The 14,492-nt window shown below is 40.4% G+C and overlaps 2 protein-coding genes across 3 annotated transcripts in view; both read right to left on the bottom strand.

Moving 5' to 3' along the window:
* Nucleotides 1-536: 536 nt before the first annotated feature.
* On the bottom strand, nt 537-8,438 carry USP50 (ubiquitin specific peptidase 50). The gene is made up of 8 exons (XM_054837154.1): nt 8,421-8,438; nt 7,016-7,204; nt 4,760-4,962; nt 4,128-4,323; nt 3,357-3,551; nt 2,729-2,871; nt 1,491-1,623; nt 537-897 (listed from the first exon to the last, which is right to left on the bottom strand). The coding sequence occupies exons 1-8, from the start codon at nt 8,436-8,438 to the stop codon at nt 721-723; spliced, it is 1,254 nt and encodes a 417-aa protein (XP_054693129.1). The 3' UTR covers nt 537-720.
* TRPM7 (transient receptor potential cation channel subfamily M member 7) overlaps nt 6,972-14,492 on the bottom strand; it is a 63,411-nt gene continuing 55,890 nt past the window's right edge. Inside the window, exons 38-43 of one of the 2 annotated variants that reach the window (XM_054837282.1) lie at nt 14,146-14,197; nt 13,945-14,051; nt 11,340-12,960; nt 10,066-10,139; nt 8,421-8,520; nt 6,975-7,204 (exon numbers count right to left, since the gene is read on the bottom strand). In XM_054837282.1, coding sequence (XP_054693257.1) covers nt 12,830-12,960; nt 13,945-14,051; nt 14,146-14,197 — 290 coding nt within the window. In that variant the 3' untranslated portion in view covers nt 6,975-7,204; nt 8,421-8,520; nt 10,066-10,139; nt 11,340-12,829. Of the gene's footprint in view, nt 7,205-8,420; nt 8,521-10,065; nt 12,961-13,944; nt 14,052-14,145; nt 14,198-14,492 lie in introns of both variants that reach the window. The other variant, XM_054837281.1, reaches the window with a different exon arrangement.

Here is a 14,492-nt window from a genome sequence, read left to right as displayed (position 1 = left end):
AAATACTGCTTTGTGTAGAACTGATTCGCTTAGAAACTTCTGTGGTTGCATCTTGTGCCTTTCCCTGCTCTGGATTTGAGTTAGTTTTCCCTTTCCAATTAGGTTGGCATTCAGAAATCTTAAATCCTACATTCTGTGCCTTTATCTGTCTATGTGCGTGCATCTTGCTGATGGAATTAAGACCAGGACTGATTGCTTACCAGAAGCTTACAAGCCGCCAACAAATTTGCAGCACTAGAGGGACAAAAATGCCAGTACTAGAATAATGTCTTTTTCTTTCTGTTACATTAATGGTTACTTCATCCCCTGCTCTCTTCTGAAACACATACCCTCAGTGGTCTGGTCATTTGCTTTCACCTTTGTATCCTACTGTCAAGTTCTGAAAGGCATCTTAAACCAACATCATATATTTAACCAGCAGAGGAGCAGGCAGTTTCAGGTCAGTGCAGCTGTGTGCTCAGCACTTGGGTTTTTTTGAGGGATGTATGAGGTTTGTCACGGAAAACAACCATTAGACCTTGTACAAACGGAGCGGATGCATGGTCCTTAATAGGCTTGGAAGCTGTAACCTCTCTCTAGAACTTACTTCCTGAAAGACCACAACAGATGATCGGTAATGCAGATGCTCTAGTTTATTGATGAAACGGGACTTGGCTGATGCTGCCTATGAATTCTAATTGCTGGCCTACTCACTGTTCATTTTCCATAGCTAGCAAATTTTTAATGGGTCCAGAGAAGGCCTTGACAGGTATAGAATAGGAGATAAGCTCTGTCAGTCTGCACGGAGGAATTTGGGATCTTGGTGATCTGTGCATCATCAAAGCTGTACCAGTTTTTGGTGACTGAGTGCTTGCAGAACGCCGTGTAGTGGCCATCATCCAGAAAACCAGAGTGGTTCTGTAAGGAACAACACAGTCTGTTACAACAGACGGTTTGCTCTTTCTTATAGGCAAAGCTAGGCCTTGACAATCAGTTTTTGTTTGCACTTGGAAAAGATGAGAGAGAAGATTCTATATCCCTTTGGCCTACAGTGAGGAATTCAAATAAATGCTTTAAAACAGAGCAAATAGATGATGATTGTGCTTTTCCATTTGGCAATATTAAATTTGCAACCCAGCTATTAGCCCTGATACGGGTCACTATACGCAAACCCCACTTGCAGTGAGTGCTGGAAAAAGAGCCCGTTTAGTCCTTATTTATAGACGGATCCATGCAGATCAGCGTGTGAGTTTATGCTGGAAAGGCTGCAGCCAGGTATTATGTGCTAGGAGTGTGTGCTCTTTAAAGTGGGGTTGTGGGGGGAGAGGAGAGAGACATGGTAACTTCTCCTTTGGTTACATACTGGTACTGGGTTCCGTCCATAGCAGGTTAAAGTATGAAAAACACATACATAAAATATAAATCATACATCTAAAGTGCAAACTAACACTGGCTTCATCTGTTCCATGAGGCAGGGCATTACAAGTACAAGCAGGGAAGGGAAGGCTCACCACAACAGCACACAGGCTGTACTCTGTGTCCTGGCAGCAAAGGGGGGAACTGTAAGGAGAGAGATCCAGGCTGCTGACGGGGTAGCAGATGTCAGTTGAGAGTTTCCGTTTGTGTTTGCCTTGCCATTCAAACCTGAAACAAAATTTTGAGCTATTTTTAATAACACTCAACTTCTTTCTTGTATTGTGCTGGTTGCTTAACTGACTTTCCTAGGGGAAGGGAAAAACAACCACTGACTACCCTGCGTTTTTTCGAAATAGATCTGTATTACTATTGAGTACTACTGCAAACTGAGAAAAGACACTAAGCCCACAAGAGATGCCCAGCAAGAAAAGCAAAGATCTTGCTCCTGATCCTTCCGTCTATTAGAAATGTCAGAAGTCAAATCTCTGCATCACTGTAACTGTGTCCTAAATGTTTTGGACTGCACTGTCGTCAGCCCTTCTTTTGTGCCAGGCACCATCCCTCTTCCCTCTGTAACTTTTAGTACCACACAGTGCTTTTCAACTGTTATGATGTGGCCAAGGGCTGCAGCTGGGGACCACAAGTTCATTTGAGCGTGTCAGGGAAAGCAGGTGCTCAATGGGAAATTAAATAATAACTTTGCCTAATGTAGTTCTGGGAAGCCAAATCGTCCCAGAGTAATTTTCTGTACAGGTGGGAAGCTGTTAGGAATAAATTTAGCATCTGGCCATGCGTGGCTAGTAAAGGCTGCTAGTCAGGAGCTCTTACACTGATGCACTGCTTGGCTTAGTAGCCCCAGCTGCTTAGGCCTGATGAGTTAAGGGATTAACAAAACTCCAGTGTCTCAGCTGCAATAATGACACGCAAAACACCTCGTTTCAGTCCTGCGCTGAGAACCCACATCACAAGCTCTCCCACTTGGCACAGGAACTTGAGTTCACAGGGATGTCTGACCATACGAATCACTGTACTAATCGGTAGTCAATCACTCCTCGGTGGAGTTTTTCTTCCCTTTGGAGAAGAGATCCCAAATGTAGTGAGTGAAATTTGGTGGGCCGGGTACAGAGTAAGGCAGAACAGACTGTCTGAGATTTCAGGAATGCAGCTTGCATGTTTGACAGGTATATTTCTGTAACTACCCATTTAGCTTCCAGGTATCAAAAGTGCTAAACCCCCCATTTGCAGTGATTTTTTTTCTTTTTATGCAAGTGACTGTCCTTCATGTCTCACAAATCCCACAAAATGGCCATGTCCTACCCCACACAGACTGTACCTCTTTAGGTGAAAAATAATGATCTGCGGTGCCTTGGTTATGGTGCACTTTACTGCAGCATCTTGTTTGGTTCCACACAAGGAACAGTGGATTTGGTTGTTCCAAGTCAGCGTGTCTTGCTGAAAGAAGCATTTGAGACAGTCCTGTCAAAGACAATAAAAATAATTTGATCAAACAGATCTCCACCCCTGAAGATCCTAAGCAAGGTAAGAGAAGGGTTTGCCATATTTTGGAGCTGTCTTCCTAATCGAAGCATGACGTAGCAATGCTGACATTACGAATACGCTTGGAACAGAAAGCAGCCAACATTGGCTTCCTTTTTCTCTCAAAAAAATGAGGAAATACTTTGATGAGTGCAAGAACCCTCACGGTTGCTGTTGAACAATCTTAATCATCTCCTTCATCGCACGGCAACTCAGGAGCATTGGTCCCATAACCTTACCAGCCTCTGTGGTCCAGAGACCAGTACAGAAACTCCCCTTCTCTTAGGAACAGTTCAAAGACCATCCATTAGTGCCCAGGGAACCAAAGCAACTAAAAACCTGCATCTTTTTAATAACACCTGTTAGTCTAAGCCACCTATTCCCACATGAAACAGAAACCAGGAGGAATGTATTGGAAGCCATACCTGCAGAGAGCACGGCCTCTTGGAAGGGATGGGCAGGGAAAGAACGGTGAAGCTCTCAGGTCTATCGGTGGTGGTCTTGCATTCCAGACACGTGATACCGTAACTGAGTTGTCCCTCAAATAACTGTGTGATAATAGATGTTTCACTGACACTCCCTCTGCTTGCTTTTGCATCAGTTACACATCTTTTGCTTGACTATAAAGAAGAAGAAGAAAAAAACCTAACAAAGCATAGGTAACTGACTGTTTCGGAAGTGCCTTCACTGGGTTTTAATGGTCGCTGCCCACTGCCTGCGTAGGCTAGTCGTTAGTCTTGTCACAGAAATTGGTTCTAAAATGCTACTAATTTACTTGATGTTTCATACATGCAGAGTAACCTCAATTCTTTTTCTGAGAGAAATTAAACAAAAATGTAATATTCTGGACATTAGATGGGCGTGATTTAATTGCTAGACATGAAGCTTTCAGGCAGATGAAAAAGGGGAAGAACGTACAGCGTGGAAGGAGCAAGGAGAGGAAGAGGTGAGGATAATGGAGCTACAGACAGCATTATCATTTAGCTGGGGGCTGCAATCCGATGAAGCAATAGACAAGAAGCAAATGAATTATTGCGTGTACGTGGGTATGAAACAAAGGAAGAAAACGACAGTTTTTAGCAGCCACATCACGTAGTTTGGCAGAGGAGGATAAGCAATTATTACATGGAATGCTAAATCACGAAATGTAAAGAGGAAACAGCTACAGGCCCCAAAACATCACAGCGGGCTCTTACCTTCTTGAGAGCCTCGTGGAGCTCATTCAGCACGCAGATCAGAAACTCCTGTGCGTCCTGCTGAGTCCTCCTGCTGAAAGTTGGGTACTGCTTCTCTAGCACTGAATGAAAACCCTCCGGGGAAACACAGTTGAACTCTCCAAGCCACATATCGGACATCAGACAGCCAAAGGCAGTCACAGACTCGCTAATGTCCCTTGGAAAAAAATAAACACAGATTTCAGGCAAAGTATGAAAAGATGGTGGCTCTACCTTCAAATGGGAGCATAATACATAAACTTAAAGAATGTATGTGGGTACTGTGCAGCTCTGGCAGCCTCTCATTTGGTTTGAGGGACTCTGCAGATCTTAGGAAGTAGTAGGAATCACCATAGAGACAGCAATGACAGTAACTGATATTCCCATCAAAATGATAAACAAAGTATAATGCTTGAGTTACCCAGCAAGGAAACAACTCAGGGTGTCAGAGGAAGGAGAAGGAAACCAGTTTGTGGCCAGTTTGACTTTAAGTGCCTGGTGGGGAGCTGGTAGGTGGCTGCCTCGGACACTCTGCTGGCAACACGTATCCTTTGGAAGGAGAACGGCAGTGCCATGCAGAAAAATATATAAGTAGCGTGAATAAATCAACTTACTTCTGTAGGGCTGCTTTGTACTTTCCTGAGAGGAAATACTCCACGAGCGGTGGCACGCTGCAGAGGCACTGCAAAATTGCGTTCATGTAGCATGTGTTGCCCAGATTCCTCAGGCCAGTGAGCCCCGGACACTGGCTGTTCGTATCCTCCATCAGTTCCTTGCAGGAATACTTCACGCTTTCCAAGCAAATGGAGTCATACTTCTACCTACTAGGAAAAAAACCCACAACAATGGGAATCTAAAATGTTGTGGTGCTTTTTGTGCTATGTTTTTTAGAAAGCGGTACTGTCTTGAGGAGACGTTTTCTGCTGTTTCAGGATCTTTGTTATAAGTCATGTTCCTATTTACTTTCATCAAGCTAATACAGTGCTAAAGACTTTCCCCCACACTAAGCTCTTCCCAATAAGGTGAGATATACCATTAAAAGATATTATTTAAATACTTGGGGGCTTAGAGTTATTCCTAAAATTCCACTGAGTCTTTGACTCCATACACAATTACTCAAAAACTATGACCGGCTGCAAATAGCTATCATCCTAAGCACTTCTCCCTACAGAATGTATATCATTGTTTCCTCAGTGCTCTGGTACTTGTTTTCTAAAACCATAGGTTGTGGTCCAGATGCTACTATAAACAGATGGCTCTTTAGTCTTTTTTCATAAGATGTTACTTAATTCAACATTAAGACAATTTCAGTAAGTTTGTTTTCTTGCTGCACGAGTCTGTCCTGGACCAGCCTGTCCCCATCCCCAATTAGGCAGAAGACGGGTCTGAACACAGACCCTGCACAACCCAGATCTCCTCACTGATGTTGCCTTTCTTGAATTTTTAAAGGCCGTTATTTTATTCCGTATGCAGGAGGAGGGAAAATTCTGAAACCTCAACAATCTTTGTAGAGCAAGAAAAGCCATTTCTTTCCCTTCAGCTCAACAACACGTGCCCAAATTCCCGTGTCTGGAGACCTCCCAGGCTGACAGCCATTTTCTATCATCCAACAGCTCCAAAACAACTACAAGACTATTTTCTTTTACATTTCAGCAACAGTAGAGCCAACATTTCCAAATAGCTCTCTCCACTCTCCTATGAAAACACCATCTTTTATAAAATCCATCTTTTATAGCCATCTCTGAGAAACACCGACTCGGAGGAGAAAACATGTTGGGAGCACCAGGTAGGGAAGATGGCTGGGAAGCCATCGGCAGCCTCGTGCCCCAGCTCAGGCCGGCTGCCTCTTGCCCTCTGTTCTTCATACCATCACCTCTTCCGCCCAGTTTCATGGCATAACCAGCAGAGTCCTGCACGTCCCGTCCCCTGGGCTCCCCTCGCCCCATCGCTTTGTGATGCCATTCCATTCCGGCAATTCCCATCCGGGGGAACGTGCCCAGCCTGACCTGCCACTGTCTCCTTCCTCCGTGCCAGCCAAAATCTCGGGAAGAGCTGGGCACCCACCCATTCTGCTGGGCAGGGACTCTTGGCTTAACCCACGTATATTCATGTTTGCTCATACTTGTATTAGTGTTTGTTATTGCCATGCTCTGATGGAAGGGCAGTGATGACCGAGGGTGTTACCAGAGATGGAACTACTTCAAAACACCATGCTGAATTAATTTATTGGCATTTAGAAAATTTTCCAGGGAAAAACCGGTAGTGGCAGAGAAGTGTCTTTTTTATTAGCTAATGAGACAGTATAGTTGATCTCTGAATTTCATATACCACTCATATACCACTGAAGAGCAGCAGATTTTCCCTATTTAACATACAATTTGGGAAGTAACAATTATCCACAGAAGAGGAGCAGGAAGCCATTAAAAAAAAAATCCCCAATTATCTTACTAGTTAAGCTTCAAGCAAGGCACATCTCCCAGCGGTCCTTGGACAGCTTATCTGCTGTCGCTGCTATTAATCTCCCAGACTGTGCATCTGCAAACTGAGATCTGTAATACATCTCTACTCTGTACAGAAGTATAGGTCTCATGCAAATTCTGTGAAAGCCTGTTCTGATGGAGCCTTCATTCCCATGTCTATGAGAGCATCTCCAACATTTACCGTGATTCCAAGGCCCCTTGCATATTCCCGCAGCCCTTTGGGGGAAAAAAAGGTATGAACTTCTAATAACATACACTAATACAGAAATAAAATTCAAACAGGAATTAGGACAGCTGCAACATTAGAGAAAATATCAAGAAAGGACAAGACCAGTAAAGAATTCATTTTACTTTATTGGAATCTAGCTACTTAAATAAACTGTATTCAACGGGATGACACTCCATATTTTCCTGATTTATCTTCTTTTTGACAAAACGGTCACAGTAAGTATCCGTTCCTAGTTTGGAATACAGGGTACAACTTCGGCAGCTTGCATTCTTCTGGTTAATGAATTTTTGATGCTTTGTGTGATTTTTCTCAATGTCTCCTTTATCCTTCATTTTAGCAGCTTTTCCAGTCTAAAAAACAAAGAAAAGTCAAAAATCAAAACTGTATTTTGATGATGGGATGTATAGCTTCACATTTCATTAGGGTAAGAAAGGGCTAATGAGGCTTTCTGGCTTTGGGTCACTAGCTTACCTTGTCACGCAGTTATAAACATCCCTTCATAGACAGATAACCAATCATATAAATTGGTTTTATTCTTCTGTCTTCCCATGAACCATTTTTGTCACTGGTGACTGACAGAGGTGCTTCGAGTACTCGTCTATCCGTGTTCCTAGCTGCTCATGGCACGTCTTTCCTACCCATAACTCGCAGCTTTGATTCACACAGCCACATCCTGGTTTCTGCATCCCCTGCTGCCCCGTTCCCAGCGCCTGTTCCGGGTCAGGCGATGTCCATCCCCAGTCTCCACACACGAGTGGAACAGGAGCCAGATGATATCAGTCATTAAGTCTTAGAACAAATACTGTATTTTCTACCATGGATTTCACAGAGGGATGTACGGGCTGATACTCATGTGGGATGGAGGAAGTCAGATATTTGATGCAAGCTTTGGGAAAGGCTGAGCCAAGGCCATGGCAGAGGAATGACCACAAACATCTGACTCAAAGAAACACAATTCTAGCAAATTTCTGCAACAGATCTGCTCAGTTGCAGCAAGGGTGTGAGGGATGAGGAAGCTCCCTCCTGCTTAGTGTTACCTTCCAAGGGCAGCTTTTCTTAGTAGTTATTGCATTTTTGTGGAAACAAGATGAGAGAAGGCTGCTACTGGTCACAACGGTCATTACTCACATCTTCTGAAAAGGGAAAGCCTGAAGTTTCAGCCTCAGAAAATCACCAGCTCACCATTTTTCTTGACTTCAAAGCTCCCTTCGAGAAAGTGTTTTTCAGGTACTGTTCAAAAAGCAATTTGTCCTAATCCTCCTCTTCCTGCTCTGCAACACCCCAGAGCAATTGTTGGGGCTGAGTTTCCACTACCACTACTACTTCTATTGCTATCTGCATCTCATACTCAGCAAAAACCCAACAATATAGCAGCATGGCACAAACATGGAAAACCGCTGTCTGGCACATTTTATTTATTTATTTATTTTTATTAGCTTCGGGTGTAGTGCAACCCCACATACTGACACGTCTTCACCCTTCTACACGGTTAAGTAATACCGAGATATATTTCATTATTACTAAGGAAACAACAATAATTAGCCCTATAGCCCTGGCATATCTTACCTTTCCTGCCCACTTCATCTGGAATCTCCGTGTTAGGAACTTGCTCCTTGATTTTCTTGACAAGCTGCTGTTACTGGACTAAATATTCTCATCATCTGCTCTAAAAAATGTAAATGGACAAAAATAAATTACAACCCCCAAAGGCTTAGCAGCTACCACTTGTTGACAAGCTTTATGTTTACAGTGAGGTGCTAGTGCACACAACCACAGTATTTTTAGAGTAATTTGATGTGTTTAAGTTCTGGCCCACTGTAGCTGATATGAAGGAATTATATCTCAATTTCATTCCATTCATGACAAGCACGAGCACAGCCAACTATTCATTTAGAGCAAGAGCACCAAATAAGTTATGTTGTAAAACATACTGAGAACAGTAGACAGAAGGAAAGAACCAAGTAATTTGTTTTTTCTTATACAGGACAGGGAACAATGACACTGCCAACTATTCAGCAGTTGGCAGCATTAACAAGGGCTGGGCCAATCTCTACTAATTCTTAAAGACATTCTTACCAAAAGTAAGAGTCCTTACCTTCCTCCAGAGGGGAGCACATTAATGAAAAGAAGGAAGATAACTTGAAGAAACATACTGAAAACTAAGTACTATGGTCATATACAGGCTGATGGCAGCATTAAAAAGCACTTTTTTAAACCATTATTGGGAAACAATAAGTTAAATTTGATCTATAATAGCTGTCACGCAGGTAGAACAAGATTTGTAGTGAAAACTAAATCACTGAAATAATTAAATATATTGTGTTTTAAAATTGAATTTTACTCTTAGTACTAAAATCAGCAATGCTAACATTCATCATTCAAAAGGCAAAAGCACATGTTTATTCCTACTTTGTGTGGAATCCAAATCAAGATCTTGACTTACTATTTTAATGTAACACAATACACAAATCCACATCAGTGCTACCTGCTGCAAGCTCAGGGGCTGAGAATTAACTCCTGTTACTCTCACTACAAAATGCATTACTTGCAAGAAAAAGTGTTAATTGTAAGAAGAGAGATTAAATCATCAAGTCTTTTCAGAAGCACTGTAATATTTTTTAAAAATGTATTTTTTTCCAACTGATCTTTTAGGAACATTCAACATGAACTGTTACTACCAAGTTTTCAGGTGTAGTCTTCCCCCCCCCCCCCAGTTCTTGCAGCGTTGAGTTGTGGCATTAAGTGAGATGCAACCACAAAGAAGGAAAGCAAAGGAAATCACTGCCACAGGCTTAAAAGCCAAATACCTCCTTTTCTAAACCACACAGCTGCTGGGCAGCAGCTAGGAAACCAGCTCCTCAGGACACTCACCTTTGTGTATTTTGCCACAACGGATTTGGGACTGATTTTCTTTCAAATGTTTCAGCACCTAAATACTGCAAGAAAGCACTCAACAATGCTGAATTTGCTGGACTGATTAAAAGATTAAATTCTCGCACACATATTGGAGGCTTTTGCATACAGAAATATTGATGGTGGAGGAAATCAAAGTGATTTTTAAGACAGAAGTTACATAAGCATCCAACACTAGTATACGAGTAATTAATATTCAGTTTAATCTGTTATTCAATGGTTTTTCTTCTAATGAAAATATCCTGAGGATGGTCGTAAGGAATCAAAACTATCTGTCAAGGAAAATAATGTAGCTTACCTATTTCCCTATATGAGAGAGATTCTTTAAATATACTTTTAGTAGGGAAGTCACTGAAGCATTTCAGATTTTTACTGAAAATAATTAGAGAAGGTTTGAATTAGAATTCCTGTACTTAAAAACTAGGGTCTAACAAGATGTGGTGGTATTTTGTTTCTAGAGAGTTAATAGAAGTTCCAATGCCGTTTCTACTTTCCTCTTCTTCAGTAATCTAAAGGAAACTTAAAAGCTAAAGGATCACAGCTCTTCTCTATTCACAGAGTACTTCAAGAGTGATGAGGTTTCAGCAGAAGAGTGAAACTTGATGTTCTCAACCAAATTAAATTACATGGGGTAATCTTCATGTTCTTACAGCCTGACATCAACAGGACATGGTATTATCCTAACGAGGTGAGGCTACTTCTTCAAAACAACTTTTGGCTTTCTTTTCTTCACTAGTACACCTTTCCAATGCCTTCCCTGAAGGACACTCACATTTCTAAACTTTTTTTCTGCTAGTGTGAAGGAGAAGACAATTTGTGAAAGTTGTACTTCTCCCCCTGCTCAATTTAGACATAGGCTTCTCATATAATTCTAGCTGTAAGTCTCTCAGAGCAAGTTAGTGCTCCTTTAGGAAGATGTACAGAAACACAGAGTGTGTTAACCACTCCAAGTCTTACATACATTCCCCAAGCCTATTTGTCCCTTTTGGTCTTGGAAAGGCTTCAGGCTCTAGTCACTGCAACACTGAGCAGAGGAAACACTCCCCACTATCACACACACCCATCGCACAAAAGTCACATCTGTTTGTTTTGTTAAGAAATGAGTCACGGGCAAAACTACTGAAGATAGGTATTGTGGTTGTAAAAATTAACTGTGCATTGTTAAGTATTCGTCAGGAAACAAAGTTTCCTATCTTTCACTCACAATTTTCCCAAAACAGTTTTCCTATTTCGTACACTGAATTTAGCCACATTTTCACAACACCTGAGGCTCCTCTAGAAATCCTTCCCAATTTGAAGAGCCAGCCTCACTTACAGATTAACTGTTGCTGTTACTTGGCCAAGAATATAGCATTAAAAAGGTGTAAGTACATCTTGAATAACTGCCCGTTACCTCACAGCAACAAAAGGGGGATGCAGTCAGGCATCCACAAAGCAGCTCCTAATTCAAAACAAATATTGTAAAGAGCTTTAACATATTTTTGTCTCATTGACCCATTAACCCCATCCATATATTTGTCTACTATGAGAGTTTTCACTTTCCCCCTCTGGTGTTAGCCGAAGGTGAGATACCTCAACAGTGGACAACTGCTTTGATCCAGCATGGCAAATTCTACTTTTCTGCATAGAGTTACTTAAATTCACTCAAATAACCTTTCAGACTAAGATGGACAGCAGAAGTCTGTAAACAAGAATAAATTTATTTTAGATTCTTTAAAGATTTAATGATATACAAAATGTATACAGTATTATATCCTCATAACATTTTACCTTTCCCCGTCAAACATAAAACACCATTTAAACAGCTATTGTGTTCGTGCCTTAGGTCTGTATCTATAAGATACACTACTGAATAGAAAATTTATAGAGCTATATACTGCCCTTTTAATTAAAAATTACAAATTAGTACCTATGTAACAAAAAAAAAAAATCGCAGCATGAAACTTCAGTTGGACAACATTTTTTTCTTGCTGAATGCTCAACAATATTTGGGACAGTTAAATTACATTTTATTGGCATGAAGGTGCATTGCAATCTCCCGTACTTTACATAATGCTAATCCAACCCTAGTCTCTCTTAAATAAGTACCACAAATAACATAACATTAAAGATGTTTTCTACACAATTTTAAATACATTTAAAAGTTATGTGTACATTCGGTTTTGATATACTGGTTTTACAAGATCTTTGGAAGGCATAACTTCTGAAGCAGTCACTACATACAAGGAAAAGCACTTCCAACTTGTGTTCTTACAAGGCAACTTATTTGGACCAGTACATACTAATTCTTCTATTAAATATGATTATACCAGTCTATCATGGCTTTGTTACTATTTGACGGTGACTTGATAAAATTGAAATGTATAAAACAAGAAATTTCATTATGCACAATTAGGGCTCTATTCTACAAACCCCCCCCAGCTTTACAGCCATGAAGCTGAATCCTGATTCAGGAGACACTCTCTTGCTATTGGAACAGATCAAGTTCCTACCTTCAGCCTCAGCCTACACGCCTCATTTGGCTCTGTCTTCTTCAAAAGGCCAGATTAAAAGACATCTGGTGAAAAAACATTAGTGGAACACTTCCAAAACCACTCAAAGAATACTCTGGCATTACAGAGGTAGGTACTTTCTCCTGTCTTTTGCTGATTGACAGTAAGACAGCTGCCAAACAGACAAATGCTTTACCTTAAAACATCAACTACCAAAATCCTTTTGGTTGAAGGCATATTGCACACCACAGGACTACAGAGAGGAAATCTTCCACTAAATAAACAAACAAACAAATAAAAATAAATAGACCTTCTGCTAAAAGCGCCTTTAAAAACATATCTTAAATACTTGTCATTATTCAACCTTTAAAATGATCAGCCGCCGAGCGATTCTCTGTAGATGGTTATCACACGTTGTTAGGTCCTTAGATTACAGACCAGCCAAAATTCCACTTAGACAGAAATCCTTGTTTTGACATATCTTTCTTTTAATTATAGTGAAGGAAAGATAAGTGACAACTTTGTGACATTCCACGAAGTTTGGATGAAGCCACTGATTTGGTCACATCATTAGAGCATCAGACGAATAGAATTAGCTGAATCGGATTCTTTGGTGCAGCTTCCAGGCTGAATGGTCAATTCAGGGGAATCATCCTGAGGAAATATGATCTTGTCAGGTGTGTAATCATTTCTCTTCAGATCTGTACAAACAAAATGAAGTCATATTGATTACTATTTCTTGACCTAATGGAATCAATGGGGCCTAAAACTATTTCAAAAAATTGGGTATACATATGTACTTATAAAGAAGAATTCCTCAATATGCATTGTATCAAAAAAATGTTTTTATCATACATGTAATCGGAAGCCTAATACTCTGCTTTAAAAAGTGATGGAAACCTCAGAATTATTTCATGTATAGATATGATAGCAAGTATTGAGTCAGCTTTCCATGGAAATCGGATCCTTCCATTGTATGTTTTGAGGTTACCAGGATTTACAACTCAAATTTTAAATAAATGACCTCTCTTCATGTGAGACAGAACCTGGAAGAGAAGTGTGAAACAGGCAGGAGTCATGCAAGTTCCTTATGTTGTTCTGCTGGAGTCTAAAAGCCTGGTACACAGAAACAATTTCAAGGTTTGAGATGAGTGTAACTTAGTCCGTGCAGCAAAAATACCTGGAATTGAAAGTTTTTAACAGAATTAATTTATGCAGACCTAGACATGGGGGTTGTTGGGGGGTTTTGTGTTTGTTTTTTTAAACCAACAAAAAACCCAAACCAAAAGAATCATAGGACAAAAACACACAAAAAAACCAAACACCACAAATAACAGCATGCCCCCGCCCCCAAACCCCAACAAGAAAACAAGCACCATTTTGTTTAAAAATCTTGACCTGGTTTTCCTACTTTTTCATAACTTTTTTACTGTATCTTCTGAAGTCTTGATCAATCTAGTCCACCTTCCTCAAATACTACACTTATGGATATAGAACACACAGACATTCTTAATTCCTTAATTTAGGATTTTATCTTAAAATGGCATATCGTTTCAAAAGTAAAATTACAAAACTGTTGTTTAGTACTTATTCCATTTTCACAGCATGACATAACTATTTCATTATGTATTATACAACATTCCATGACATGAGTGTCTCACAAGAAGGAATACAGCAACTCTTACCAGGAAGTTTAAGTTTCCTGCAGCAGGAATTACAGTGATGCTTTGCTCTGAAGTTTTTTATTGCATCCTCTCCCAAATTGGCCGGACCAAACACCATATCGTATGACCTTAGAAAGAAAGCACAGCACGTGAACATGGGCTGCACATGTTCTCTGGTGAAAATTTTATACTACTCTTCTTTAAACCCTTCTTTAACCTCACCTTTTTTCTCCAGCTTTTATCACAGAGGGATCTGTCAAATTTTCACCAACACCTTCAGACAGCACATGAAGAAAAAGTTAAATCTGATACATTACATAAATGCATTAATATTGAAAAGCCTTGGCATCCTTAGCTATGACTTCTCAGCTTCCCCAAGAATAAAAGCAGAAGGAAAAAAATAATTCAAATGACACGTGATACTCTTTACCCTTATAAAGATTACTCCTAAACAAGCACTTTGTACTCCTCAGATTTTTTCTACCTATTTTTACATCTGCCTGCAATTCCTAACTTTAGTTTTCACCCATGAGAAAGAAGTTTCCTAGACAGTTCTCACAGCAAGAATA

This window comes from Grus americana, chromosome 10, assembly GCF_028858705.1.
Source record: "Grus americana isolate bGruAme1 chromosome 10, bGruAme1.mat, whole genome shotgun sequence".
Taxonomy (NCBI): Eukaryota; Metazoa; Chordata; class Aves; order Gruiformes; family Gruidae; genus Grus; species Grus americana.
The sequence above is the reverse complement of the archived record's forward strand: the minus strand, read 5'-3'. Positions and strand labels throughout refer to the sequence as shown.

Bases quoted from the DNA above. Each gene is read 5' to 3' on its own strand.
- USP50 (XM_054837154.1), bottom strand. The intron at 2,872-3,356 runs GTATGGCTTCCA...TGTCTTTGACAG, and splicing joins AGAGGCCGTGCTCTCTGCAG to GACTGTCTCAAATGCTTCTT. The intron at 1,624-2,728 runs GTACAGTCTGTG...ATTTTGTTTCAG, and splicing joins ATTATTTTTCACCTAAAGAG to GTTTGAATGGCAAGGCAAAC.